This window comes from Amblyraja radiata, chromosome 7 (genome assembly GCF_010909765.2).
Source record: "Amblyraja radiata isolate CabotCenter1 chromosome 7, sAmbRad1.1.pri, whole genome shotgun sequence".
Lineage (NCBI taxonomy): Eukaryota > Metazoa > Chordata > Chondrichthyes > Rajiformes > Rajidae > Amblyraja > Amblyraja radiata.
In genome coordinates, this window is record NC_045962.1 from 51127201 (window position 1) to 51153572 (window position 26372).

A 26372-nucleotide genomic window follows, 5' to 3' on the forward strand; every position below is an offset into this window, starting at 1 on the left:
ATCAGTAGACTTGGAGCCCATTCACACTTTCCACTGTAGTTCCTTCGGGACATGCCTCTTAATGTTTGAAAGGAAAACAATCAGCAAACGAATGAACAGGCTAATATTGTTATAGTCACTGAAAGTGTGGGTGTTTGGCATTTCTTTTTATTTTTTTTTTTTATTTTTATTAGAAGTACGGTAAATTGCAATAATACACAACACATATATCTTAATACATTTTTTGTACCGCTTCATTTTTTTTTTTTTTTAAAGCTTTAAGAAAAAGATAGAAGTAAGGAAAGTAAAGAAGGTGCGCAAGAGTTGTGAAGTGCAGAAGAGTGTTGGGAAAAGAAAGCCCCTTAGAAAAGAAGTTAGAGAAGGAAGTAAAGTAAGAAAGTAGACCCTAGAAAAGAAAGAAAAAGAAAGTAAGGACAATCGCTCTATTATAACATTAAACTCCGCAGAAAGACTACCAACCAAGTCTGTTTTTGTTGTTTTATCACCCAATGCCAGGTCCTGACACCATTTATTTATTTATTTATTTATTTAAAATTACTATTGCACCTCATGCTTGTAATAGGTCCATAAACGTAGACCACGTCTTTTGGAATTGGTTTGCTTTATCTGCTAAGAGGAATCTCATCTCTTCCAGATGTAATGTTTCAAACATATTTGATATCCACATTTTTATTGTTGGTGTGGGCGCATTTTTCCAGAATTTAAGTATGAGCTTTTTTCCCATTATTAGCCCGTAATTGAGTAAATTCTTCTGATACACATTTAATTCAGGGATATCTTCCGATATCCCAAAAATGATCCATTCTGGTTTTGGTACCAGTTTTATTTTAATTAATTTTGAAAAAATATCAAATATTCCATGCCAGAATTTTTGGATTTTTGTACAAAAAATAAAAGAATGCGCTATGGTAGCTTCTTGACACAGACATTTATCACAGATTGGTGAAACATTGGGAAAGATTTTATTTAATTTAGTTTTTGAATAATATAGTCTATGTAATGTTTTGAATTGGATAAGCGTATGTCGTACATTGATCGAGCATTTATGCACCTGTAGTAAATGTTTATCCCAGCTCTCTTTTGAAATTTTTATAGCTAATTCTTGTTCCCAGTCTCTTCTAATTCCATCTGTTGTGGGTATTTCTATGTTTAAAATGATATTATATAAGTACGATATTAAGTTAGCTGATTCCGCCTTTGTCTTCATTGCTTCATCCAGTAAGTCGGAAGGCATATTATGATAGTCTTTTGTGTATTTTTTCAAATAATCACAAATTTGAAGATATTTAAAATATTGGTTATTTTTCAAATTATATTTCAGTTGTAGTTGTTGAAATGATAGTAATTTTCCCACTTCATACAGATCTTCGAGCGTTTTGATTCCCATTCTTTCCCAATGTATAATGATTTGTCTATGATTGATGGTTTAAACGATGGGTTATTGGCTATTGGTATTGAGAGAGATAGGTTTCTTAATTTTAGATTCTGTTTTATTTGTTTCCATGTTCTAATTGTGCTATGTATAATTGGGTTTTTATTATAATTTTTATTATTCAGATTTATTGGTGAGAGGATAATCGCTCCTATATTACTCGGGGAGCAATCCCCTTTTTCCATTACAATCCAGTCCGCCTGCTGGGCAGAATTGTCCAGCAGGTGAATCATATTTTTAATATTTACTGCCCAATTATAATACATAAAGTTAGGGAGCGCTAGACCCCCCCACTCTTTTCGTTTATTAAGGTGTGTTCTTTGTATTCTATGGGGTTTATAATCCCATATGAAATTTGTAATGTCTGAGTCCAATTTTTTGAAAAACTTTTTTGGGAGATATATAGGTATTGATTGAAATAGGTATAGAATTTGTGGTAAGAAAATCATTTTTATAGCGTTTATTCTGCCTATTAAGGACATCGGAAGTGTTTTCCAGAATTTAATCAAATTATTTAATTTCTTAAGTAGGGGATTATAATTGGCTTTAAACATATCCTGGTAATTTCTAGTAATTTCAATTCCCAAATATTTGAATTTTTCTGTAGCTATTTTAAAGGGGAATTTCCTGAGATGTGTTGAGTCTTTTGGTTTTATCGACATAATTTCACTTTTGTTCCAATTTATTCTATATCCTGAAAAGGATCCAAAGTCCTCAATTAAATTTAATATATTCGGTATACTAATTTGTGGTTTTGTGATGTACAGTAGTACATCATCGGCATATAGGGATATTTTGTTATTTGAATATTTTGTATTATAACCGTAAATATCCAGGTGTGTTCTTATTTTTTCAGCAAGGGGTTCAATTACCAAAGCAAATAACAGCGGAGATAATGAACAACCTTGTCTATTGCCCCTTGATAGTTCAAATTTCGGGGATAATATATTATTAGTTAGTATTCTAGCCGTAGGTTTGTTATATAATAGTTTTATCCATGCAATGAAGTTCTCTCCCAATTGGAATTTTTGCAATACTTTAATCATATAATCCCATTCTACTTGATCAAACGCTTTTTCTGCATCCAGTGAGATGATAGCTAACTCTTGGTCGTGAGATTTATGTGAGTGCATTATGTTAAGCAAACGTCTCAAGTTATTGAATGAATGTCTCTTAGGTATAAATCCTGTTTGATCCTCATTTATTAATCTACTAACATACCTGCTTAGTCTACTGGCTAGTGTTTTCGCTATTATTTTTTGATCCGTATTTAACAAAGCAATAGCTCTATATGAACCTGGTTCTTCTATATTTTTATCTTTTTTAAGTATTAATATGATCGTTGATTCTGCTAGTGTTTCAGGTAAGCTTTGCTCCTCAAAAGCATATGTATACATTTTCTGTAATCGTGGAGTAACTATGTCATAAAAAGATTTATAAAATTCATTACTGAATCCATCTGGTCCTGGTGTTTTTCCATTCTTTAGTGTTTTTATTGTGTCTTCTATCTCCTTAGAAGTAATTTGTGCTCCCAGTTCCTCTTGTTCCCTCAGTTCTAATTGTGGTAGGTTACAGTTATCTAGAAATTCTGAAATTTTATTATTGTCTATTAACGTTTTAGATGTGTATAGATTCTGGTAAAATTGAGCAAATCTTTTATTGATATCCTTGGGTAATGTTAATAATTCCCCTCTATCTGATTTAATCTTTAATATTGCATTCTCTTTTTCCCGTTTTTTCAGTTGGCGTGCTAAAAGTTTGTGGGGTTTATCCCCGAATTCGAAGCGTTCTTGTTTTGTAATTTGAAATAATGTTATAACTTTCTCTGACAGTAATTTATTTAGCTTGAATTTCAATAATAGGATTTTATTATGTTTATCCATAGTTGGATCTTTAGCATTATCTGTATCTAATTGTTTTATTTGTTCTTCTAAATGTCTTTGTTCATTCTTATTCTTTTTATTTTGATAAGCTTGAAATGAAATAATGACTCCTCTAATAAATGCTTTGAAGGATTCCCATAATAGCGTGGGGGATATATCTGGTGTATCATTTATCTCAAAAAATAGGTCCATCTGTTTTTTTAGATATATACTCCCTTGTGGGTCTTTTAAAATTTGCGGGTTAAACCTCCAGAACGATTTATTCATAGACATTCCTTCTAGTTTTAAAACAAAAGTTAGCGGGGAGTGGTCTGAGATCGCATTAGTGTGGTATTTAGGGTTCATAGTGTGCGGAATTAATTTTGTATCCACAAGAAAATAGTCTATCCGTGAGTATGTTTTATGCACCGTTGAATAAAACGAATAATCCCTTCCCGTCGGGTTTGCAATCCTCCACACATCTACTATATTTGTGTTTTCCATATATGTATGTAAAAGTTCACTGGTTTTAGATTTCCTATTACCTTTTTGTTTTTGCATCGATTTATCTAGATAAGGGTCTAAAACACAGTTAAAGTCTCCTCCAATTATGACATTTTGATAAGTACATTCTGCAATTATATTCAGAATTTTATTAAAAAATTGAGGATTATCAAAATTGGGCGCATATATGTTTACCAACGTAATTGGCGTATTATTGATCTCTCCTGCTACTATAAGGTATCTCCCTTCCTTATCTGAAATAATATTCTTTGATTTAAATGGAATTCCTTTACGAATAATGATAGCGGTACCTCTAGATTTGGAAGTAAATGAAGAGTGAAATGTTTGGCCTATCCAGTTCGCCCTCAGTCTCGTCTGATCTTGATGTTTAAGATGCGTTTCCTGTAGAAACGAAATATCCGTGTTGTATGATTTCAACTGAGCTAGTATCTTGCCCCTTTTAATAGGTTCATTAATACCCCTTATATTCCAACTGCATAGTGTGATTCCTCCCATTTTCTTTTGATTGTCGTCATACATTTCTACCTATTTTGATGACCTTATTTATTATGGTGCATTCATACCTCAGGACTCTGGTTATTTTGGGAGCATTTATAATATAGACTTCCTTGGTAGTTCCCCTCTGCGATTGTCCTTGAAAAGAAAACACATAGATGTGACATATTGTGATAATAAAAAAAAAAAGTATATCAAATAAATTTACGGTGTCTGAGTTTCGGACACCGTAGTGAGTGACCCACTCGTCTGTGGGGTACGACATCTATATCGCTTCCGGTGTAGATGTTAAAAAATTAGCCCCACTGCCTTTATTACCCAAACCCTAGGGGGTCGGTACCGTTTCCAAATAAGTTCTATTTCACCCAGTTGCAGTATATATATATATATGTTTCATTCCAACTTATCAAATCTAATCATGTATTAAGTTACCTATATTCCTCACTCTTTATCTCTTAACTATTTGTAAATGGTTTTAGTATTGTTAAAAGTGATTTGTTCGTTGAAAGGGTTAACCGAAGTCAGGCTCCTGGAACTGTGCCAGGTGCCCGAGTCTCCTCCCCTCCCCATTCGAGCTGCGGAACATATGTGATTACGGTTGTCTGCGTTATAAAGCAGGCAACACATTTTTATCAGTTTCAGTTGCTATTTCTATATTAGAATTTTTAGTTATTAATTATTAATTATTAATTTTTATCAGTTTCAGTTGCTATTTCTATATTAGTATTGTTAGTTATTAATTATTAATTCTCAATATTTTGTAAAACTGTATAAGCCATGTGATGTTTTTCGCTCTCAGCTCAGCAGATTCACTCCCATGTTATCAGTCTTTCCTCGTTTGAGCACAGAATGTCCTTGAGTTAGATTCCGCAATGTTCAAGGCGAGATAATAATGTCTAGACACGTCTCTTGGAAAATCTGTTGCGTGTAGTAATTTTTAAAGATTGGTGTTGTTCGCTTATTTCACTTTTCTTGTGATATTCTTGTTGGGGGGATAAGCAAATTAATTTGTTCATGACGTCTTGGTGATCAATCTTCAGTTGTTGCTGCCTTGGCCACGATTTCTTGAGCGTATTTAAGAGATTCCACCGAGTTAATAAATGTTTTTGAGATTCCCCTGAAAGTAATACGCATTCTGGCCGGATAATATACTCCACATCTGACACCCTTGACCTCGTAAAGAGCTTCTCTGGTCTGTGAGAACTTTCTTCTCTTCAGAACAATCTCGTGAGGGTAGTCCCGTAGGAGTTTAATAGAATCATTTCCGTACATCATGTTCTCTCCGTATTTGATCTTTTTCATCAGCGCTTCCATTGTTGGGATATCCCGAAGTTTGATTATGATCTGTCTTGGGTAGGCATGTTCTCCTTGAGATTTTGGTTTAACTCTGGGTAGTCGATGTGCTTCTTCAATTACAGGTGCCTCAGATAGATTGAGCACGTGTTTAATTAGGTTGGCAGTGTACTCACGAGCATTGTCCCCCTCAGCTCCCTCTTTTACTCCACGTATTCGTATATTTTGACGTCTTGAGCGAGCTTCTAGGTCAACATATTTATCAGAAACCTTTGTAAGTTGGCTCTTGAGGCTGTCTATTTCTAACTTCATCGTCTGCATCTCTCCAGCCATCTCTTCCACAACAGCTTTTATATCTTTCACTGCAGTTACATTTGCAGAAACAGTTTCATGCACAGCCTCAAACATCTTTGTGGACTCTTCTGCCACCTTATTAATTTTCTCCGTTAATTCTTCTTGCACATCATCAACTTTTTTTTGCAGAGCCCCAATGCACTCAAGTATTTTTTCATTACCGGCATTAATAAATGCATGCATGTTTTCCATCAAATTTAAGTTTCCAGCTTTCAACTCATTTTTCAAATCTCTTACCGAGTTCTTTAACTCCTCCATTTCGGTTTTCTCTTTTGTGGTCATCTCAGTCTTAGATCGTGTAGCCATTCCAGAGTCCACTCCAGAGGTCAGTTTTGCAGTTTCTTGGTGTTCCTGAGTCTTCAGCAGGTGTTTTGTAGCTTTCCTCTGTGGGCTCTGACCTGGAGACGTTTTTTTCATTTAAAATGCCTTTCCCTCCGTTAAATTCACGGCGCTTACTGATGACGTCATCAGCACCGCGACATGAGACTCCGGTAAGTTTTTAAAAACGGTCCCGACCTCCTGACCCGATTTTAACGCGAAAAATCGCGATTTTTTTCAGCGGAGCTAGAAAGTTTGCGACTGCTAACAAAGCATGTCGCCACCGGAAGTCGTGTTTGGCATTTCTGAAATCCTCTTTTAATGTTCACAGAGCAATGGGCCGTTTAAAAAAATGTATATGTTATTATTTACTTACTTGATTGAGCCCACCAGCCACACTCGCCACAGATAGCTGGTTGTCCTGCACTGGAGCTGGTTTGGCTGCACGGGGCCCAACCTGCTGACTACCAAGACATTTTAAACTCAGGCTAGCATGGTAGAGGTGCTGGTGTGCACTCTGGATACAACAGAGGATATCATGCACCTTAACTGCTGATGGCTTTTCCAAGGCAAATGTCTAAAGATACATGGTCAGATTCGTAAAGTGTTGTATAATTGGTTATTGGGAATAGTGAGGAATTGGCATTGCTTGAAGAGTGAGACAAGATTCAGGATCACTCTGAGTTTATAAATGCAAACGATTTGCATTTCTGGCCTAATATAGAGGTTGTAGAAATATACATGTTTTATGGTATGTATGTGTGTTTTCCAGGTTTGAAGTGCTAAGTTTCCTTATGTTGTGCTATAATTCCGCAGTGGTCTGCATGCCTAAATCCTCCTACCGCTCCCTCTGCAGTGTGTGCTCGAGGTAAGCATTGCTGCAAGAAGTATATTTTTTACTTATTCCACAATATTAGTTTTGTATCTAAAGTTTTTAATTTTCTTAAATTGTTATCATTTGAGGAGGTGCAGTGTAACAGGGGTGGGTGGCAGAGAAATGTTGCAATTCGAATGAAAGCATGAGCCATGCACGATTAGGGTATTGGGTACAAAGAGCCGTCAGACTCTGACTCGGTGAGATGTGGGCACTGTAGTGGTGGAACATGTTAGCACCTGACAGCTGCAAGATGTGCCTCTACATTCACAAATTGTAGTTTTGTGTATTGGACAGCATGCATTAAGATTTCAAATGCAGAAAAGAATCAAAAAGCACAATTACAACTGATACTCGAGTAGGTGAGGTTGTGCCAAACTATGTGATTAGAGCAATATTGAATTTCGTTTCATGATGAATAGAAGTTATAAAATATGCCTCTGATCTCAGTGTATTGAATGAAATTGTGTTGTTTTACTGTTTGGAGGATAAAGAATTTAAACTTATTAAACCTCTTTCATAACTTTGGTGGCCCAAAGTACTTTACATAGGTATGTTGCAAAGCCTACCTGAAGCGTCCTTGAAAATCTTCCGTTGCGGGTGTGCGCGATTTTGGCGCCGTTTAGAGGGGGCGGGTTTAAAACGCGATTTTCTCTAAGCTGTTCCAATCGAAAATGTTCAGCCTAGTTAATTATTAACGAAAAATCGCTGGAAGTCCCAGTCGCAAAAGCTATTATTAGGTTTAAAGGCCTTGAATAATAGTTATAGTAGTTTAAAAATCAATCTCTAAACCCGCGAGCGCCAGCAACCGCAGGGTCTCATAAAGCAAATAGCAGAAGTTAGGTTGTATATTTTTACATTAAAAAGGGCTTCTAAAGATCCATTTATACTAAGTTTAATATTGCGAGTAGCTCAATTTGGGCCCATTATATCGCGCAGTATTTTTCTCGGCATTTGGGGCACAAATCTACCGCAATGTGAACGTTCTAAACCAGCGCGTTCCACAGGGACCCACTGGAAAGCTGATTTAAATGGGCATTTATTTACAGCAATTAAACACTAAATTCCTTCCATTTGGCCTATAAATTAATGTAAATGAGATTTAAAAATCATGTTTTATTGTGAATTATTTGTGAATATTATTTGGACATTTAGGCTATTTAAAAATGTTAATCATTTATTAAGAAATGGATAGATGTTTAGATCTAGTAATTGAAGTCTGAAATTAGCTACAATTAGGTAACTAACTAATTATATGCTTTAATTTCAGGTCATCCAAGTAAGATTATTTTATATTTGTTTCAGAATGCTTCAATCTATGATAACTGAAAATTTCATTCAGTTCTCTTAATTTTTAAGAAAGTTATGGGCTTTTGACTGTTCACGATCACAGCTTTTTTGTTATGTCCATAGAAAATCAATAGGGAACAAGATGCTAATTTCCCAGTATGAAAATGGCCATAACTTTTTAAATACTTGAGATATGAAAGTGAATTAGGTGTCAAATTAAACTTATTTTTATGCTTTATCTGATGGGATAAATTACAGACTTGATTTTTTAAATCTCAAAATTTTGTAACATTGCTACTTTACAGCTAAATAAATTCTTCTGTTGTCATTTCAGGATCGCAGCAGCTGATATATATATCGAGCAAGCTCCCACAAATATCAGAGCACTGATGATTAAGTTTTATTCTGGGATAACTATTAGCGGGGACCCTGTGCCGAATTCCCAGAATTTTCTTCAAAATATGTCAAATGATCTTTTATCTTCACCAGACAGATCATTACTAGGCACCAGTTTAATGTTATCTTACTAGTCTACATCTCCCAACTTCTGTCACTAACATAACTGGCAACCACTGACCCCCAACTGCCTAGCTCCTGACCCTTTTTGTAGTCAAACTAAAAACTTTCAGAATGGTTGATTCTCTTAAGTGACTAGTGGGAGTAGGCATCTGATAGATATGATGGAGAAGGGCCTTTAAGGCTATATTTGGAAAGATCCACAGAACAATGCACAGAGGATAAATATGAATGAGTGATTGCATAGTGAAAGATTGATGATTTCCTTGTTAGAGAAAGGAAAATGAATGGAGTCGTGGATATTAAGGGAATCAAGGGATGAATGAATAGTGCAGAAAAATGGTATTGCAGTAAGATCCGTCATGATCTTGAAGAAGGGCCAGCTAGCCTACTGCTACTCCTATTTCTTAAGTTATCATTAGATAAGCAGAACCTAAGGAAGCCCAAGTAATGTGCTGTTCATGTTCACTAATACCTGGCTGTTCTCAACCAATAGGCTGTGCATTACTGGGTTTCCACGACAACGGCAGAAGATGTGGAGCGAGACTTGTGGTCGGGTAATACTGGACCCAGAGTTCATGGTGCAGTTGTTAACAGCAGTTTATCATGCAATGTAAGTAAGTAGTAAAGGGTAGGATTGGTTCTGTTAGAAGCTATCTGTTTGCTTTCCTCTGTAATTACCATCAAAGGTTAGTTTATTGTCACGTGTACCAATTAAGGTACAGGGAAACTCGAATTTACCATACAGCCATACTAAAAAGCAATAAGACACACATAAGTTAACATAAACATCCACCACAGCGGATTCCCTCACTGATGGAAGGCAATAAAGTCACATTTTCTTCCTCTTTATTCTCCCTCGGTCGGGGCAGTCGAACCATCCGCAGTAGGGGCGATTGAAGCTCCCGCAGCTGCTGATCGAAGCCCCCCCTGCATCAGGGTGGTCAAAGCTCCCGAAGTCGGTCTCCAACCAGGGATGCGGGCTCCACGATTTTAAAGTCCGCAGGATCCCTCAGTTGGAGCTCCCAAAGTCGGTCTCCAGAAAAGGCCGCCAGCTCCTTGATGTTAGGCCGCAGTGCGGGCGGAGATACGTTACGAAAAAAAATCGCATCTCCGTCGATGTGAGAGATTTTTAAGTCTGTCCACCCCCCACCCCCCACACAACAAGCTAAAGAATGCTAAAATATACATTTAACACATACTAAAAACCACCAAAGAAGGAAGGGACGAGACAGACTGTTAGCAAGGTGGCCACTGCGGGCCCCACCCGGTGATCACAAAACTATTTTAAAAACTATTTCAGGCAGTGTGTTTGTTCACAAATGTTTTTATCAGTTATCGAGATCAAGATATATTTATTTGTCACATGTGCCAGATGGCACAGTGAAATGTGATCACCATACAGCCATACACTAAAATAAAGAACACACCACACGATAGATTTAAACATAAAACATCCCCACACAGCAGAATCAAAAGTTTCCCACTGTGAGGGAAGGCACCAAAGTCAGTCTCTTCCTCGATGTTCACCCGTGGTTGGGGCCTCCGGAGCCCTCCGCAATCGCTGCTACGGCAGCCCACCGCTCAGGCCCGCTTCCTGGGATGTTGGCTCTCCGACGTCGGGACTGGAGGCCAACCTCAGCGGCTTGGACCTCCAAAATGGCTGCTTCCCGCCGCTTCACATTCCTACCTCCAATATAATCAAAGTTAGATTATAAATACAACCTCTCAATCCCTCTGGCACCCTCAGCTCCCTCTACACCAACCCATCACCACTCATTCATTGCCCTAATTCACTCAACAATGCCTGCATCTGTTGTCGTGCTGTAATTGTGACTCTGCACTGTTGCTGGACAGAGTTGTCCAAGAAGCTATTTCAAGCCCCTTCCTGTTTCTTATCTGCATGTTATTTGTGTGTGCCATCATCCATGTAAAATGATTAGGATCCTGCATATGATAATGCCCAGCATTAATTCATGATCTATTTTAACTCGACAGTTTGGGGCTTGCATATATTTAATAATGATGTAGATGGGGATTTGGAATCCAGGGAGGAACATGAGCTGAGCCGACAGGTGATGTGTTCTTGAACTTTTTCTCTTTTATTTTGCACAGATACGATGGAGAGTGGGAGTTGGGCCAGGAAGCACTGGAGGACCTCTTGTATAGGGCACAGTTAGAGTTGTACTCACAGCCGCTGTTGGTAATTTATTCCTTTCACCTGTCGTTGGTTAGACCTACATCTAACAAGGAGTCTGAGCCCTCCACTCCATATGTGACCCAGTATTTTCTGTGTCGCACTCGTACTCTGGTACAGTCTATTTCAAATTGTTGATGGGATGTAACGTTCCTCATGTCCTGCCCTAAGCAGATAGTTAAAAATCATGCACAATTGTGAGTCTAGAGATCACATATTAACTAGATAGATAGATACTTTATAGTCACATTTACAGTGCAAGTCTTTGTTTTTGCATACCCTTTGTTTTTGTATACCCAAAACACAGTCGCCACAAGGCACAGACAAAGTTAAAGTACCCTTAAATATTGTTGGTCCCTTCTTCATTCCCCCCCACCACAGGTTCCTCTTGTTCTGGGCAGCCCAAGTACATCGGGTCCCCTCTGTTCTTCATGTTTTTGGCCTTAGTGACTTCAGCCCCCAGGGACTAAAACCGCATGTTCCACGTCCCTCCTCGTTTTTGGTCAATGCCAGTGGCTCGGGCGTGAGGTCGGAGTGCACAGGTCCTACGGGTAGGTCGACGGTCCGCGACAAGTGATTCTCAGTCTGTGGTGGGTGGTCCTCCGTCGTCTATCCGCGGCATCGGTGGATCTGCCTGCTGGGTCCTTCCCACACCACACCGCTTCGGCTGCCCTGAAAGCCGCGGTGCCTTGTTGGTGTCTTCAGCCATGCGCAGCACCCTGGGATAGAATCGTGATTACCATCACCGAGCTCAGCTTTTAGACACTCCTGATTTGTAGACTTGAATTTAAATTCTCACGGTACCGTGGTGGCATTCATGCTCTTGCATCTGCATCAGTGGTCCATTCATTTAGTGACATAACCATAATTTACCCTACTCCAGTGGGCAGTACAGTTCCACAAAGCTCTGCAGGCCTGTTTGTCACAATAATAGCAAATTAAATGGGAAATCTTGATTGAGGCAGGCAATTTTCTATTGAGAATAAATTTTGGCACAATATTCATGGAGTGCAATTCTTGTTCATTTACACTTGCTCTTATGGATTTGTTTCCTGCAGGTGGCTAATGCAATGAAGAGCTCATTGCCTTTTGATGCTCCTGACGTTTCTAAAGTGGGTCGGAAGTGCCTGCAGGTAGAAGTTACACCAACGGTACCCAGGATATCCCGTACTGCCATCACCACTGCTTCCATACGAAGGCATCGCTGGAAGAAAGAAAGTAAGTAGCTGGGACAAATCTTTTTCCGTTTTAGTCACAAAGTATTATTTTCTCCAACAGGTGTTTGTTCAATGCAGTCTGTCATTTGCCATTTTATATCTGATTAAAAAAATGCACCTCTTCCCCTCCTGATACTTCAGATTCCCCACTTTCAAATTAACCTCGACCTTGCCGTTTCCAATGCCTGTGTGAGGGCTGCTTCCATCCATCGCACTTGAGGCAGATGCCAGCAGGATGCCTGGATGATGGGTGGCACATGGCCTTCTTTCCCAGCCAGCTACGGTGGCACAGCTTCCAGTGTCTCAAGTTTGATCCCAACCTCCACAATGTGGAGTTTGCACATTCTCCCTTTGACTGTGTGGGTTTTCTTCACCCCCCCCCCCCCCCCCCCCCTCTGGAGATTCTCCTATGTCCTCCCACAACCCAAAGGAATGCAGGTTGGTAGGTTAATTGGCTGCTGTAAATTGCCCCTGGTGTGTATGTGAGTGGTAGAATCTGGAGGGAAGTTAAAGGAAATCTGGGTAGAATAAAACCGGATTCATACAAATGTGTGGTGGATGGGTGGTGCAGACTTGATGTGCTAAAGGGCCTGCCTCTGCACATGGAACGGGACAGCACTGGAACAGGCCCCTTGACCCACAGTATGTGTGATGCCAAGTTAAACTGTATGACATCTGTACTCATGTCTCACTCTGTCTGGATAAGGGCTGCCCTTGGGTAAACCCTTCAACTTAAAGGAGCAGCACTTGGTATGAGTCTGTCTGACACCTGTATTTAATGTTCTGTGCTCTGTCAATATTCTGTATTCTCTACTGTCTCTCCTTGTGTATTGTACTATCTTCACTCTGTCCTTTCCCCATGGCCTGCTGGACAGGGTGTACGCTAAATGTTTTGTGTTGAATCCCAGATTGTGTTGACCTCCTATTTGATGCTGAGTCAAGCGACCCCACCTCCCTAACCTGTGACTCGTCTGAATTGACCGGAGAGCGCAAGAGGAATGGGGAGGGGATGCCAGTGGCGCCCAAGCACAGTCAGCAAGAACCAGCAGCTGTGGCAACGGCAGAGGGTAGGCCAGAAATAAAGAGGCAGAGATCAGTGAGGGTGCTGGAAGTCAAACGTGGCTCTTTACCCAAAGCAGGGGCTCTTTATCCCAGTGCCTGTATCCACTATCCCAGCGTGCATTAATGCCTTCCCCCTATTCTAGCAGCAGGTCAGGTAGTATCATTCTTGTACTTTGCTGTACCAGGCCAGATCCAAGGCTGTGAGAATGGCAAAGAGTGATTTTGAAGGCTGAATGTTTGGCTGAGAAGACTCTCTGATAAGGTTGTGCTTTCTGAGTGTTGCTTGCATGTTCTCTTGCATCTCTCCTCTGTACCAGCCTAATCATCACAATCTCTGAGCCTTCCCCTTCCTTCCCACCCCCCACTTCTCCAATGTTCTGCTTCCATTACCTCCTGCACTGTGTGTGGTTCCAGTGACACCGGATACTATGGTTCCACATCCAAACTTTTGCCAGATGAGAAATCCAGTTGGTGTTTCTCAATATGTCCTTTGAATAGAAAGCCTACAAGTTCTACCTGATGGTGACTGGGCAGTGGTTGGGTGCAGAAAACCAGGGCGAGTAACTCTGGAGAACGAGGTCTCATGTATTTCTCCTATGATGTTAACTCTGGGCATCCCACAGATAAAACCCAAGCTTTTATCTATCTGTGCATGGTCAAGCATTTAAGAAGTCCAATTTATAGCAACGTATAGAAACAAATGGTTTTGGGGTATTAGTTAAAAGGGGCTTGGACAGTACATATACGGAGCAAGTTAGTGCTCAGACGAGTGCTATCCTGACTTCTACAATGGAACATACTTGATCTGTTCTTGATTTGATCTGGAATTAGATTGCTGGATCATATGAAAATAACGGGGTTTAATTATTGGTGGTAGACAAAAATGCTAGAGAAACTCAGCGGGTGAGGCAGCATCTATGGAGCGAAGGAAATGGGCAATGTTTCAGGCCAAAACCCTTTTTGCAAATGCCATTGACTTTTCTTCATTTATAAAATTGTAATTTATGGCAAGTTTAAAAGCTAAATAACCATGTATATCTCCATTCTAGTGATGAAGCAGTCAATGTCTTATGATTTCAATGAATGGGTGTGACAGTGGATGTGGAGGGTCTACCTTGGCTTTGTAAGCTCTGCTGCATGTGTGTGCTTATTGTTCTATGTACTTCATTTGGACTATTTGCTGGCTGGGCTGCTATGTAACTGGTAAAGAGAGGAATGCAGGATTACTGTAGCTTGCCCAATATTTCAATGTCAAACTATGTGTTTGATTTAGATGTTAATGGAATGAAAAAAAAATCATTATCTAATAGTCCCCACAGAGGCAGTCTTATGACTTTTATCAAGCTGAGTCTATTTGTATTGCAGGGTCAGAATGTGCTTTTGAGGAATTATGTTTTTGCATTTGGATGTCATGAAAAGTGACAAAGTTCTAGAGTAACTCAGCGGATCAGGCAGAATCTCTGAAGAACATGTATAGGTGACAGGTAGACAAAAGTGCAGGGGAAACTCAGTGGGTGCAGCAGCATCTATGGAGTGAAGAAAATGTATAGGTAACATTTTGGATTGGGACCATTCTTCACACTGATTGTGTGTATGTGGGAATATGGGATTGGGGATGAAAGCTGGAAGAGAAGAGGGGCAGAAAATCCTGGCAAGTTGGTAAAATTTTAGAGTCCATTATAAAGGATAAGGTTACGGAGTACTTAGAAGCTCATGATAAAATAGGCTGAAGTCAGCATGGTTTTGTGAAGGGAAGATGAATTGCCTGATGAATCTGCTGGAATTCTCTGAAGAAGTAAATAGCATGACAGACAAAGAAGAGTCAGTGGATGTTGTTTACCTAGATTTTCAGAAAGCCTTTGATAAAGTGCCACATGAGAGGCTGCTAAGGAAGATGAGAGTCCAGGGTATCAAAGGGCAGATACTAGCATGGATAGCAGGTTGGCTGAATGGCAAAGGCAAAGAGTGGCAATAAACAGTTTTTTTTCTTGTTGGCTGACAGTGACTAGTGGAGTTCCGCAGAAGTCTATGTTGGGGCCACCACTCTTCATGTTGTATATTAATGATTTGGATGAGGGGATTGAAGGCTTTGTGGTCGTTTGCAGATGTTATGAAAATAGGTGAAGGGGCAGGTAGTGTAGAGGAAGCAGGGACTGCAGAAGGACGGCAGGTTGGGAGAGTGGGCAGAGAAGTGGCAGATGGAATATAGTGTAGCAAAGTGTGGAGTCATGCATTTTGGTAGTCAGAATAAAGGCGTAGACTATTTTCTAAATGTGGAGAGAATCCAGAAATTGGAGGTGCAAAGGGACTTGGGAGTGCTCATTCCCAAAAAGTTCATTTGCAATTAATAAGGAAGGCAAAGGCAATGCTAAAATCTATTTCAAGAGGGCTAGAATACAAGAACAGGAATGTAATGCTGAGGCTCTAAGGCGCTGGTCAGGCAGCATTTGGAGTATTGTGAGCAATTTTGGGCACCATATCTGAGGAAGGATGTGCCAGCTCTGGAGAGGGTCCAGAGTTGGGTTACAAGAATCATCCCAAGAATGAGTGGGTTAACATATGATGAGCGTTTGACGACACTGGGCCTGTACTTGCTAGAGTTCGGAAGGATGAGGGGAATCCTCATTGAAACTAACCGAATAGTGAAAGGCTTGGACAGAGTGGATTTGGAGAGAGCATTTCCACCAGTTGGAGAGGGTAAGAATAGAGCTCATTGCCTCAGAATTAAAGGCCGTTCCTTTAGGAAGGAGATAAGGAGGAATTTATTTAGTCATAGGATGGTGAACCTGTGGAATTCTTTACCACAGAAGGCTGTGGAGGCCAAGTCAATGGATATTTCCCACCAAAACCACCCCTCCCCGGGTACTTTCTCTTGCAACTGTAGGAGCTTGAAGGGAGGAGGGGCAGGTCAAAGACTGGCAAGTAATGAATGGATAGAGGGGTGGGGGGGGGGGGGTGATAGGCAGATATGAGGACACCTATACTTCCACCCTCGCCTCCATCCAGTGACCCAGGCACTGGGTCACTGGATGGCAGTCCTTCCAATTGGAGCAGAGGTCTGCGTGCACCTCCTCTAACCTCACCTGGTATTCCTGATGTGGCCTTTTATACATTGGCAATACCAAGCGTAGACTCAGCGACACTTTTACTGAACACGGGCTCAGTCTGCCAAGGCTTTCTGAATCTCCTGGTTGCTAACCATGTTAATTCCCCATTACCATACTGATCTTTGTTCTGGGCCGCCTCCACTGCCAGAGTGAGGCCACATGCAAACTGGAGGAACAGTACCTCATATTCCACTTGGGTAGCTGAGTATGGCATGAACATTGAATTGGCCAATTTCAGGTAAAACCCCTCTCCTCTCCCCATTCTTCCTCTATGCCCCCCCCCCCCCCCCCCCCCCCCCCCTCTCTCCCCTGTGCCTCTCCTGGACCCGTAGCTACATCCTCTTGCTTTACAGTTTGGGACTCTTCAATCCTTTTGTCTCGCACCTTTTGTCATTTCATCTCTGGCCTTTGTCTTCGTATCTGCCTATCAGCCCCCATCACCTCTATCCATCTATTAGTTACCAGTCTATAGGGTGATTTCACGAAAGGTCACTGGAGCGTAAATCCCCACTCACGTGACCGAAAATTTTAACTGGGGGACAAGCGTCACTTCCGGTACATGTTAGTGAATGGGAAAACACGCACTTTCACACCCGTTAAAAACATCGAAAACGGCCAGGTTTTGAGCTGCAATTTACGGAGCCAGTCGGGGTGACCGTGAGGAACAGCTACCTAAATTTACAGTCCAAAAAAAAGATAGAAACTAAGGTAAATACAAGAGCGAGCTGAAGGTGTAAAAAAGGCGGAAGTGCTAGCGGACTTTTTTCTTGGAGATTTAAAGATCCAAAATATCGGGAATTATCGCGTTTGCTCGCTGCATTTCATCAAAAGTGGCATTATTGACTTTTTATCTTTATTCATTTGTTATATGAAAAGTATTAAAAGTTAGAAATCCGTCAGTAAAATTGCAAAACCGCCCATGGTTCTCGGGTGGGTTTTAACATGCAAAATGAAAACGCTTCTGAAGCTCCATTTACCATTTAAATAATCGTAAACTCTCAATGCGTTTGGAAATCAATTTTACTGAGATGCAAGTTTACGATTATTTAAATGGTAAATGGAGCTTCAGAAGCGTGTTCATTTTGCATGTTAAAACCCACCCGAGAACCATGGGCGATTTTGTAATTTTACTGACGGGTTTCTAACTTTTAATACTTTTCATCTAACAAAAGAATAAAGATAACAAAGTCAATAATGCCACTTTTGATGAAATGCAGCGAGCAAACGCGATAATTCCCGATATTTTGGATCTTTAAATCTCCAAGAAAAAAGTCCGCTAGCACTTCCGCCTTTTTTACACCTTCAGCTCGCTCTTGTATTTACCTTAGTTTCTATCTTTTTTTTGGACTGTAAATTTAGGTAGCTGTTCCTCACGGTCACCCAGACTGGCTCCGTAAATTGCAGCTCAAAACCTGGCCGTTTTCGATGTTTTTAACGGGTGTGAAAGTGCGTGTTTTCCCATTCACTAACATGTACCGGAAGTGACGCTTGTCCCCCAGTTAAAATTTTCGGTCACGTGAGTGGGGATTTACGCTCCAGTGACCTTTCGTGAAATCACCCTATGTCCTGTCCCTCCTCTCTTCAAGCTTTCTTTTCCACCACTGTCTCCTCACAATCAGGAAGCCCTGACACAAAACGTCACCCATCTGTGTTCTCCAGGGTGCTGCCTGACCTGCTGAGTTACTCCAGCAGTTTTTTTGTTTTTTTAAACAAGCATCTGCAGTTCCTTGTTTCTGCATGAAAAGTGACATTTGATGCAAGAAAAATACTTAAGAAATGTTTCTATTTAAATGTGCTCTCAAACGTATGTTGCCCTCTCCATTCCAAAATTGCTTCTCGTGTTCCTTTTGTATTATAAAAAAAGTTGTTTATGCTTGCGGAGATAAAGTGGTGATTATTTTGATGTGCATGTTTGAGGAGAACCTTGGTAAAAGTTAATTGAAGCATAGTCAGCAAGGGTTACTGATAATCAAATGTTACTGATAAAAGTTATTTATTTGGATTCCTAATGAAGTTCCTCATGGCTGCATAAAATTAACTGTAGAATAATTTGAATCGCACAACAAATGTTCATTTATGCAGCAGATAGATACAAAAAACTAGTAACTCAGCGGGTCACACTGCATCTCTGGAGAAAAGGAATGGGTAACGTTTCGGGTCGAAGGAGCGTCTCAACCCGAAACGTCACCTATTCCTTTTCTCCAGCGATGCTATCTGACTCGCTGAGTTACTCCAGCTTTTTGTGCCTATCTTCGGTTTAAACCAGTACCTTCCTATTTATTTATACAGCACTTTTGCAACATTTCTTGCCCCAAACCACTCTGCAGCCAATTGTATACTTTAAGCATAGCTACTGTTGCAATACATGAATTTCAGTATTTGTTTTGCTTTGTGCACAGACAACTCTCATAAGCAAAAACGTGGTAATAATTGGATGTTTCATTTCATTGATCTGGAAAGATTGTCTGGGTGATTGAGGGGAAAGCACCCAAGGTCCATATCTCAAGACTATAACGCTCAGGCAGGTAGCTCACCAACAACTTCTCAAGGGCAGTTAAGGATGGGCAATTAAATGCTGGCTCAGCCTGCAAAGTCCAGATCCTCTGAATAAGTAGTAAAAATACTTCAAATGGTGTAATGGTTTAATTTGCATTACCTGAGAGGGCAAAGTGAACTTAATGTGAAAGATGATACCTCTGACAGTGCAGTCGTCCAAAGGATGTACACTGGGATAATGGAACCGAATGTTTGAAATTACTCGACTGAATGGGTTGGAGTACATGTGAAAGAAGTAATGTCAGGCTGAAGGGCAGGTAGGGTGGAGTCTTATCGGGTTATTGGTTACTAATCTACATAAACTAATGAAATTGGATGCAACTAGTGATTTAAAAGGAGGCAATTTTATAAAGAACTGCAGGATTTATTGATTGATTTTAAAACAAATGTGCATGTTCTCGTATATTCCACCTTCGAGCTAACTCTCGTTTCCCCAGACCCAAATTACTCATTGAACTGCAACTCTCCACGTCCAACAAAATAACTTGCTTTTTGTCTGAAGAAGGATCTCGACTCGAAACGTCACCCATTGCTTCTCTCCATAGAAGCTGCCTGTCCCGCAGAGATACTCCAACATTTTGTGTCCATCTTTGCTTTTTTTTTAAAAATTCACTTCAACTTCCTACAACCATCCCAGATATTTGCACTCTGGCCTTCCATTACTTTGCACATCCCTGAATTCAATAGGTCTACTCTATCACAACTTGCCAGGTCTTTGGAATACCTTCCATAAACATCTCTGCCCATCTAACAATCTGCTCCATATGAATTGTCACTTTGAGCTCTAATATACATTACTTTTTATGTGGTGCAGTGTTTTTTTTCTCCTTCATGAAATTGTAAATGCAAGTTGTCTTGTGTGTTTGCGGACAGAATACTAGATTCTTTAGTTTTGGGTAGTGAAGGCAGGAGTGTGAGTGGTCGGTGTGACGGACCTGATGACGAATCATTTGTTGCTCCACAGATCTGAATGCTGCAAGCGGAGGAGAGGAACCTGTCCACATCACTGACGCAGACGAGGGATTCTCATCGGGGGCATCTAGCAGCAGCCAGCCAACTGGGTCCAAGAGCAGCAGCCTAAAGAAAGGCCCCGGTGGATTATTGGGCTGGGATAAGGATCAGGCAGAGGGCAGCCGCAAGCTCCCAGCAGCCCGCTGTGCTGCCGACACCATGGAGTTGACGCCAGTGAAGAAGCACCTCCTGGCGGCGAGTGGTGTGGCAGTGCCTAAGGCAGGAGCTGTTGGCCTGGTGCGGACGGCCAGCACCTCCTCCACCAAATCCTTCGATCGGGTAAACGGGAGCCAGACCTTGGATGGGGGCTCCAATCTGGCCGTCATTAACGCCAACAGGTTCTCGACCATCAGTCTCCAGGAGGAGAGGCTGGGCCGAGGCAATGAGGCCAAGGATCTGCTCTCCCCTGGAGCCCCTCTTACCAAACAGTCCAGGTCGCCCAGCTTTAACATGCAGCTCATTTCCCAGGTGTAGGCAGGCACTGCCTTCCTTATCCAATCAATAATGCCCGGGTATCCTTTTTAAACACCATTCTCTTTTGGGAGTTGTCCCGCTGTCCCCTTCTCCTTCTTTCCCCAATTCCCTCCCAAAACCTATCACCCCTCCCTGACTTTCAGCTCTATTTTATTCCAAGTGATGATACTGTGCAGAATAAAGAAACTATTTTGTACTGGAAGAGCAATAAAGGAGTCTGTAGGAAGCAGGCTGTGGTGTGACGTATGTCCCCACATTCAGTCTGTTCCCTACCTCGTCTTCGGGTGATGTGCAATCCATTGGTACCAGTCTTGACTGAGTACTGGAACTTGTCCATTTCTATCTGACCTTCCACGGCAGGCAATTCTCGGTTTGTCCAGCGCTGTCTTTCAATTTGTACAGCTTGACACTGACCTATTTCTTCAGAATACACTATGTTGCCTTCAGAAAGGCCCAAACGTTCTTTTGCTTGCCCATACCTGAATACATCATTAAAGAAAAGAGTAACGTTTATATCGCCGCTAACGGGCAATGTCACTGAAAGAACATTTTCATGAAACTATTTGAGAACCCCGTGAACACGTAACAGCTACAAAGCACTGACCATAGTTTGCTGAGGTGACCAAACCCACTTCACTAAGCTTCACCTTTTGACAAAAAAAATTTGAAAACTTGTCTCCTTGCGCAGCATCCAATCAATATTTAATTGGAATGCTTAACTGTGTAGAGCCAAGAGATGTTTAAACCATAAATAGTAGTAGTTTCTCATTTCTCCCCATCCCCCACTAGTATGTCTCACAATGGGCTAGCGTTGCACTGATAGTTGAAGAAGTGAAATTGCACTATAGTACACATAGACACAATCTAAACCGCAATGAGATTTGGAGTATTAAGCAAAGACTGGCCCATTTGGTACTTGTAAAACAGCAACATAAATGTTCCCTCCCTTTCATTCGGATTCTTTATTAATATAGGTATTTAACCCTCTGGGGCTCAGATGCCCAGGGTCACTGGTCCCTAGAGCATATCATTCTCCAATAGCTATTTGTTGTATAATGTATTAATTGGGTGTGTAACTGTGAGAGCCTTTTGTGGGAGTGTACCCACTTTTGTGCGCACTTCCAGTACTGGTTACGGATCTCTCACTCTTAACCTTGTAAGGATGTGTATGCCTGTATGTGCATTTGACTGTCTGTTTCTACCTATACATCCATGTGTCATGTACCATGGATGGTTCCTGATGAATAGTTGTCACAAATGTGCATGGATATCTGCACTAAAGCCCAAGGGTTCTTGAATGATGTTGAGGGAGCTGGCTCCATATTCAGCACAAGTCAGGCCTGGGCCTATGGCAATAACTTGAGTCATTGTTATGAGCTTGGAGCTGATACTTATTGAGATAAAATGTTTTGTTTTTTCTCTTTCTGGAGGTCTTGATACTTTAAGTTGCTTGATCATCTCTCATGAATACCACTCCACTTCCTTGATAGATTTTGTTGGGAAAGGCCGCAGTGACAGCTGGTACCTGAAAATGCGTTTTTTATTTTAATCCCGCCCTGGAGAAAACAGGAATGGGGTTCCCTGGGATCAAAATGCTTTCAGGTTATGCTTTGGCTATGTTCGGATTTCTGTTTTTAGAAACCGTGGGAGGAAACATTGATTAGATTTCTGTAAAAGCCTTTGGTAACTTTTGTATATTCCTGGGTGTCTTATGTTTGTATCCTGCCTGCAGGATGTCCAGCTGCTGTAATATGTTTATAAATACCAGTCGGCTACCAATCATGCAGCAACTCCCAACCTAAGAAGTAATGTAGTTTTGCTCCATGGCCCAAAATTAGCCTTTGCTTGCAAGCACGCTCTAGAATCTGTACTCCATTCTCCTGGTAAAGGAATGTTTGGGATCCTTGGAATGTAAAACCTCACTGCCTCTCCCAACCAGTACACTGCCAGGCCAATTTGTCTGGCCAAGGAAAGTTCCCTGAGCACTTGCTTCCAATTTGGAGACCATGTGTGGTGGAGACCACAGACAGGTGTGGTGGAATCTCTGCCTCGGGTCAATGTTTTAAAGAGGTAAACTTGGATTTGATTAGGCTGCTGCCTGGCCTTTGCGAGTACTATTGGATCAATTCTTGGTATGCATCGTCTAGCTATAACTGATATTAAGTTATCCATTCAAATGATTTTGTTTTGCACACTTTGATTTTTACATTCCGCCATGGGTTGGGTGCTTGATAGCCTGGGATCGGGCCACCTTTTTTACGTTCCAACTTTGTTTCACAAGTGACCAAGGTAATTAGCCAAGTGATTTGAATTATCCAGGGCTCAGTCAGTTGGTCTTGAAGAGGTTATAGGAGTTACAGCAACGGGTTGATTGAGCAACACGGGTAATGAATTTGGGTTTATTCTGTCTGGAAATAGGGCAGTGTCCCTTCGAACATTGTTGGCTCTCCCCGTTTATAGAGCTGATGGACCTGTAGGAATCAACCCATTCTCTACAAATTTAATGCTGTGTTTGTTTGGTCTTCCGTCTTGGTGCTTGTGAACAAATATCAATAGAAGTATTTATTTTGCCCAAAGAATGTTCAGCTGCAGTGATAATATGTCCAGTGAAGTTGATCTGACCAGTGTGGATCTGACTTTAGCTGGAGGCTACGTATGGGAGAGGAATGTTCCTCATTCCTCCCAGCTGGGTTAAGCTCATAGTCTACTGAAAACTGGAGAGTACGTCAAGAGTAAAATGCTCCTGTGTTCCTGAGAAATTCTCAAGGGACTGGGAGCTGTACTTTAATGGGATAATAATAGCAAAAGTAGAATCTAATGGAAATTCGAGTGTTGCCGTTTGGATTGGTGCATGTATATCTGTCATTCTTTGATCAAAAATCTTTTTTTAAATTAAAAATGAGCTGTACTGTTAATGCAAGATGTGAATGTGATATTGTAAATACTTGTCAGATTAAAGATTTTAAATGTGTAAATACAGATGTATAAACATTCAGATCCATCTGCAATGCAGAGAAATTATCTATCTGTAATCTCATTTCCTGGAATAAATACTGTGCTGTTTCTGCATTTCTGTATTTTTTTTTGTTAAATCAGGTTTTTTGCCTCTTTGGAATAATTAATCAATATTGAGATGGGTGTAGGTGGCAGCTTTTGTACATTCAGTTATTTGAATGCCACCTGTGATCCATGTGCCACTCTCCAGTCCTACAGTTGTCTTGGTTCAGCAGGGAGATAGAGTTTGACCAAGTTCCAATGTGTGTGGAATACATCTGAGTGTATGCAAAGTGTGGCACAAGTGGAAGGAATGTCGGCCGTGTGTGTGGATGCTGGAACTTGCAGAGTACTTTCGTGAAAGAACATTCCCTGAGCCTTGGCCCACTAGGACTAATAACAAGATTGGGCATTAGCTGCTTGGTGCTGCCGGACTGATGTGTTTCCAGCTGAATCTGTTCTTTGCAACTACTCGGTGTAGCCTCGTACCTACCTACCTAATGTTTTGCCAGGAGCTGAAATGTGACAGATGATGAAAACTTCAGTTTTTCTATTGATCCTCCTATGAGGGGTGTTGGTGCCTCTTGCCGACCTATGCTGCCTCACCCACAGCAGTGTGCTAGAATGCTGCAGGGTGAAGATGAAATGTGTGCTCTTGTGGCGATGTTCAATGCAAAATTAATCAAAAAGCAGAGTTATGATTTATCTTGTTGCATAAGTCGGGCTGCATGAGGCCCAAAGCAGTATGTGGCACAGCTGAAAGTGATGGATGATTAATGTGACATCAAATGGAGGGAAATAACGTTATGAAATGCAGATTGTCACACTCGAGAATCAGGCATGAGATTTCTCCGCAGATTTCCAAATTCGGCAAAAAAAATAAAATTGTCTAAATCTCCGCGAGACAGTGAGCCGCTGCACCAATGGTTGAGTGCGTGGAAATCCGCGGAGTCAATTTTAGCGGAAAGCGTGTACGCGGATGCGGGCCGACCGTCTTTGCATGCGCATCTCTACGGCTAGTGCTCAGCTCCGCACATGTGTAGCAGTTTTCCTTTGTCCCCAAGGCCTACCGTACCAGGGTTGGGTAATTCAAGGTATAATTATCAAAAAATTATCAAACATTTCCTGTGTAAAGGATACTTCTCTCTAATTAGAGTAAACAAGCAAGGAACAGGTATGTTACAAGTAGATGTAGGTGTAATATAAAATATTTTCAATATGACAAGTGTTATTTTAAGGTATGATTATCACAAATTTTCTGTGTAAATTAAGTGACAAGCAAGTAAAATGTTTAAGAAGGAACTGCAGATGCTGGAAAATCAAAGGTAGACAAATGCTGGAGAAACTCAGCGGGTGAGGCAGCATCTATGGAGCGAAGGAAATAGGTGATGTTTCGGGTCGAGACCCTTCAGACAAGTAAAATGTGTTATTTTAAGGTGCAATAAAAAAAATTACAGTATAAATTAAGGGTAAACGGGCAAGTAAACTTATTTCAAGGTACAATTATCAAAAAATGTGCATAAAGTAGCAATGTTACAAAATTTTGAGATTTAAAAAATCAAGTCTTTAATTTATCCCATCAGATAAAGCATAAAAAGAAGTTTAATTTGACACCTAATTCACTTTCATATCTTCAGTATTAAAAAAGTTATGGCCATTTTCATACTCGGAAATTAGCATCTTGTTCCCTATTGCTTTTTCATTGACTTAACCGCTGGACACCTCTCTGCACCCTCGCTGCTGGACACCCCTCCTCACCTTCTCTGCTGGACACCTCTCTGCACCCTCACCCTCAGAGACAACCTCTCTGCTGCTTCCTGCAGCTGCTTGGGCTCCTCATCATGCTCAAATACTCAATTCTGCAACTGATTGGTCTCTTCAACAACTACATCCCATCCTGCATCCAAGTCATTAAACAGCTTAGACTTCTACGTCGACCCCGTTTCATCCACAGAGGCTCTCGACGCAAGCTTGTTTACTTCAACCACGGACTTTCCATTCCATCCATCTGCTCACTACCACGCTATGGCCCCACCCCCTCAACCGCGTCACCCCCCATCCCAGCTGACCGCACGCACTGTAAACTGGGACAACTTCAGATCTCTTCAGCCTGCCCCCATCCCTCCACCCTCTCACAATGCCAACTTTGTCCTCCTCAACACCAGGTCGCTCAACAACAAAGCTCTTGCCCTCCATGAACTAATCCTTGACAACACTCTGGACTTCCTTCTGCTCACTGAAACCTGGCAACAACCCAATGTCTTCTCCCTCAATCAAGCATCCCCACCTAGATTTAATTACATCTCCAAACCCCGCCATGGAGGTGGCCTCGCTGTTATTTTCAACCAGAACTTTCGGATCACTGAACTCGCCCTCCCCCCAGTAGCATCATATGAATTCCTCGCCTTCAAAGCCCTTTCCTCCATGACAGTCATCCTCATTTACCGTCCACCTAAACCAAACCCCTCCTTCCTATCTGACTTCACTGAACTCCTCACACTTGCCTCATCCCTCTCCCCACGTCTGCTGCTACTTGGTGACTTGAATATTCATATGGACACCCCCACCTGCAAGCTCGCATCTGAATTCGCCTTTTTACTTGACAACTTCTCTCTCACTCAGCACGTAACCTTTCCCACCCATGACAAAGGTCACATCCTTGACCTGGTCTGCTCCACAAATCAACCGGTACTCGACCTCCATCCATGCCTCTTCCCCCTCTCTGATCATAAGCTTATACGGTTCACCATCGCTTCTCCGACACCTCGCCCCCGCTTCCTCCGAGAAATCACCTT

General features: G+C 41.2%; 1 protein-coding gene and 1 long non-coding RNA gene across 4 annotated transcripts in view; one reads left to right on the top strand and one right to left on the bottom strand.

Annotated features, from left to right (window-relative positions):
- The window catches only part of fam126b (family with sequence similarity 126 member B), a 43810-nt gene extending 20158 nt beyond the window's left edge, over positions 1-23652 (top strand). For 2 of the 3 annotated variants that reach the window (XM_033024458.1, XM_033024456.1), the window contains 6 exons: positions 7052-7147; positions 9456-9572; positions 11075-11162; positions 12215-12374; positions 13282-13440; positions 20063-23652. In XM_033024458.1, the coding sequence (XP_032880349.1) occupies positions 7052-7147; positions 9456-9572; positions 11075-11162; positions 12215-12374; positions 13282-13440; positions 20063-20583 (1141 nt within the window). In that variant the 3' untranslated portion in view covers positions 20584-23652. The remainder of the gene's footprint in view (positions 1-7051; positions 7148-9455; positions 9573-11074; positions 11163-12214; positions 12375-13281; positions 13441-20062) is intronic. The other variant, XM_033024459.1, reaches the window with a different exon arrangement.
- On the bottom strand, positions 6382-24602 carry LOC116975403. The gene is made up of 3 exons (XR_004412615.1): positions 24484-24602; positions 18774-18778; positions 6382-6393 (listed from the first exon to the last, which is right to left on the bottom strand). It is a non-coding gene; the product is annotated as an uncharacterized LOC116975403 (long non-coding RNA).
- Positions 24603-26372: the final 1770 nt, after the last annotated feature.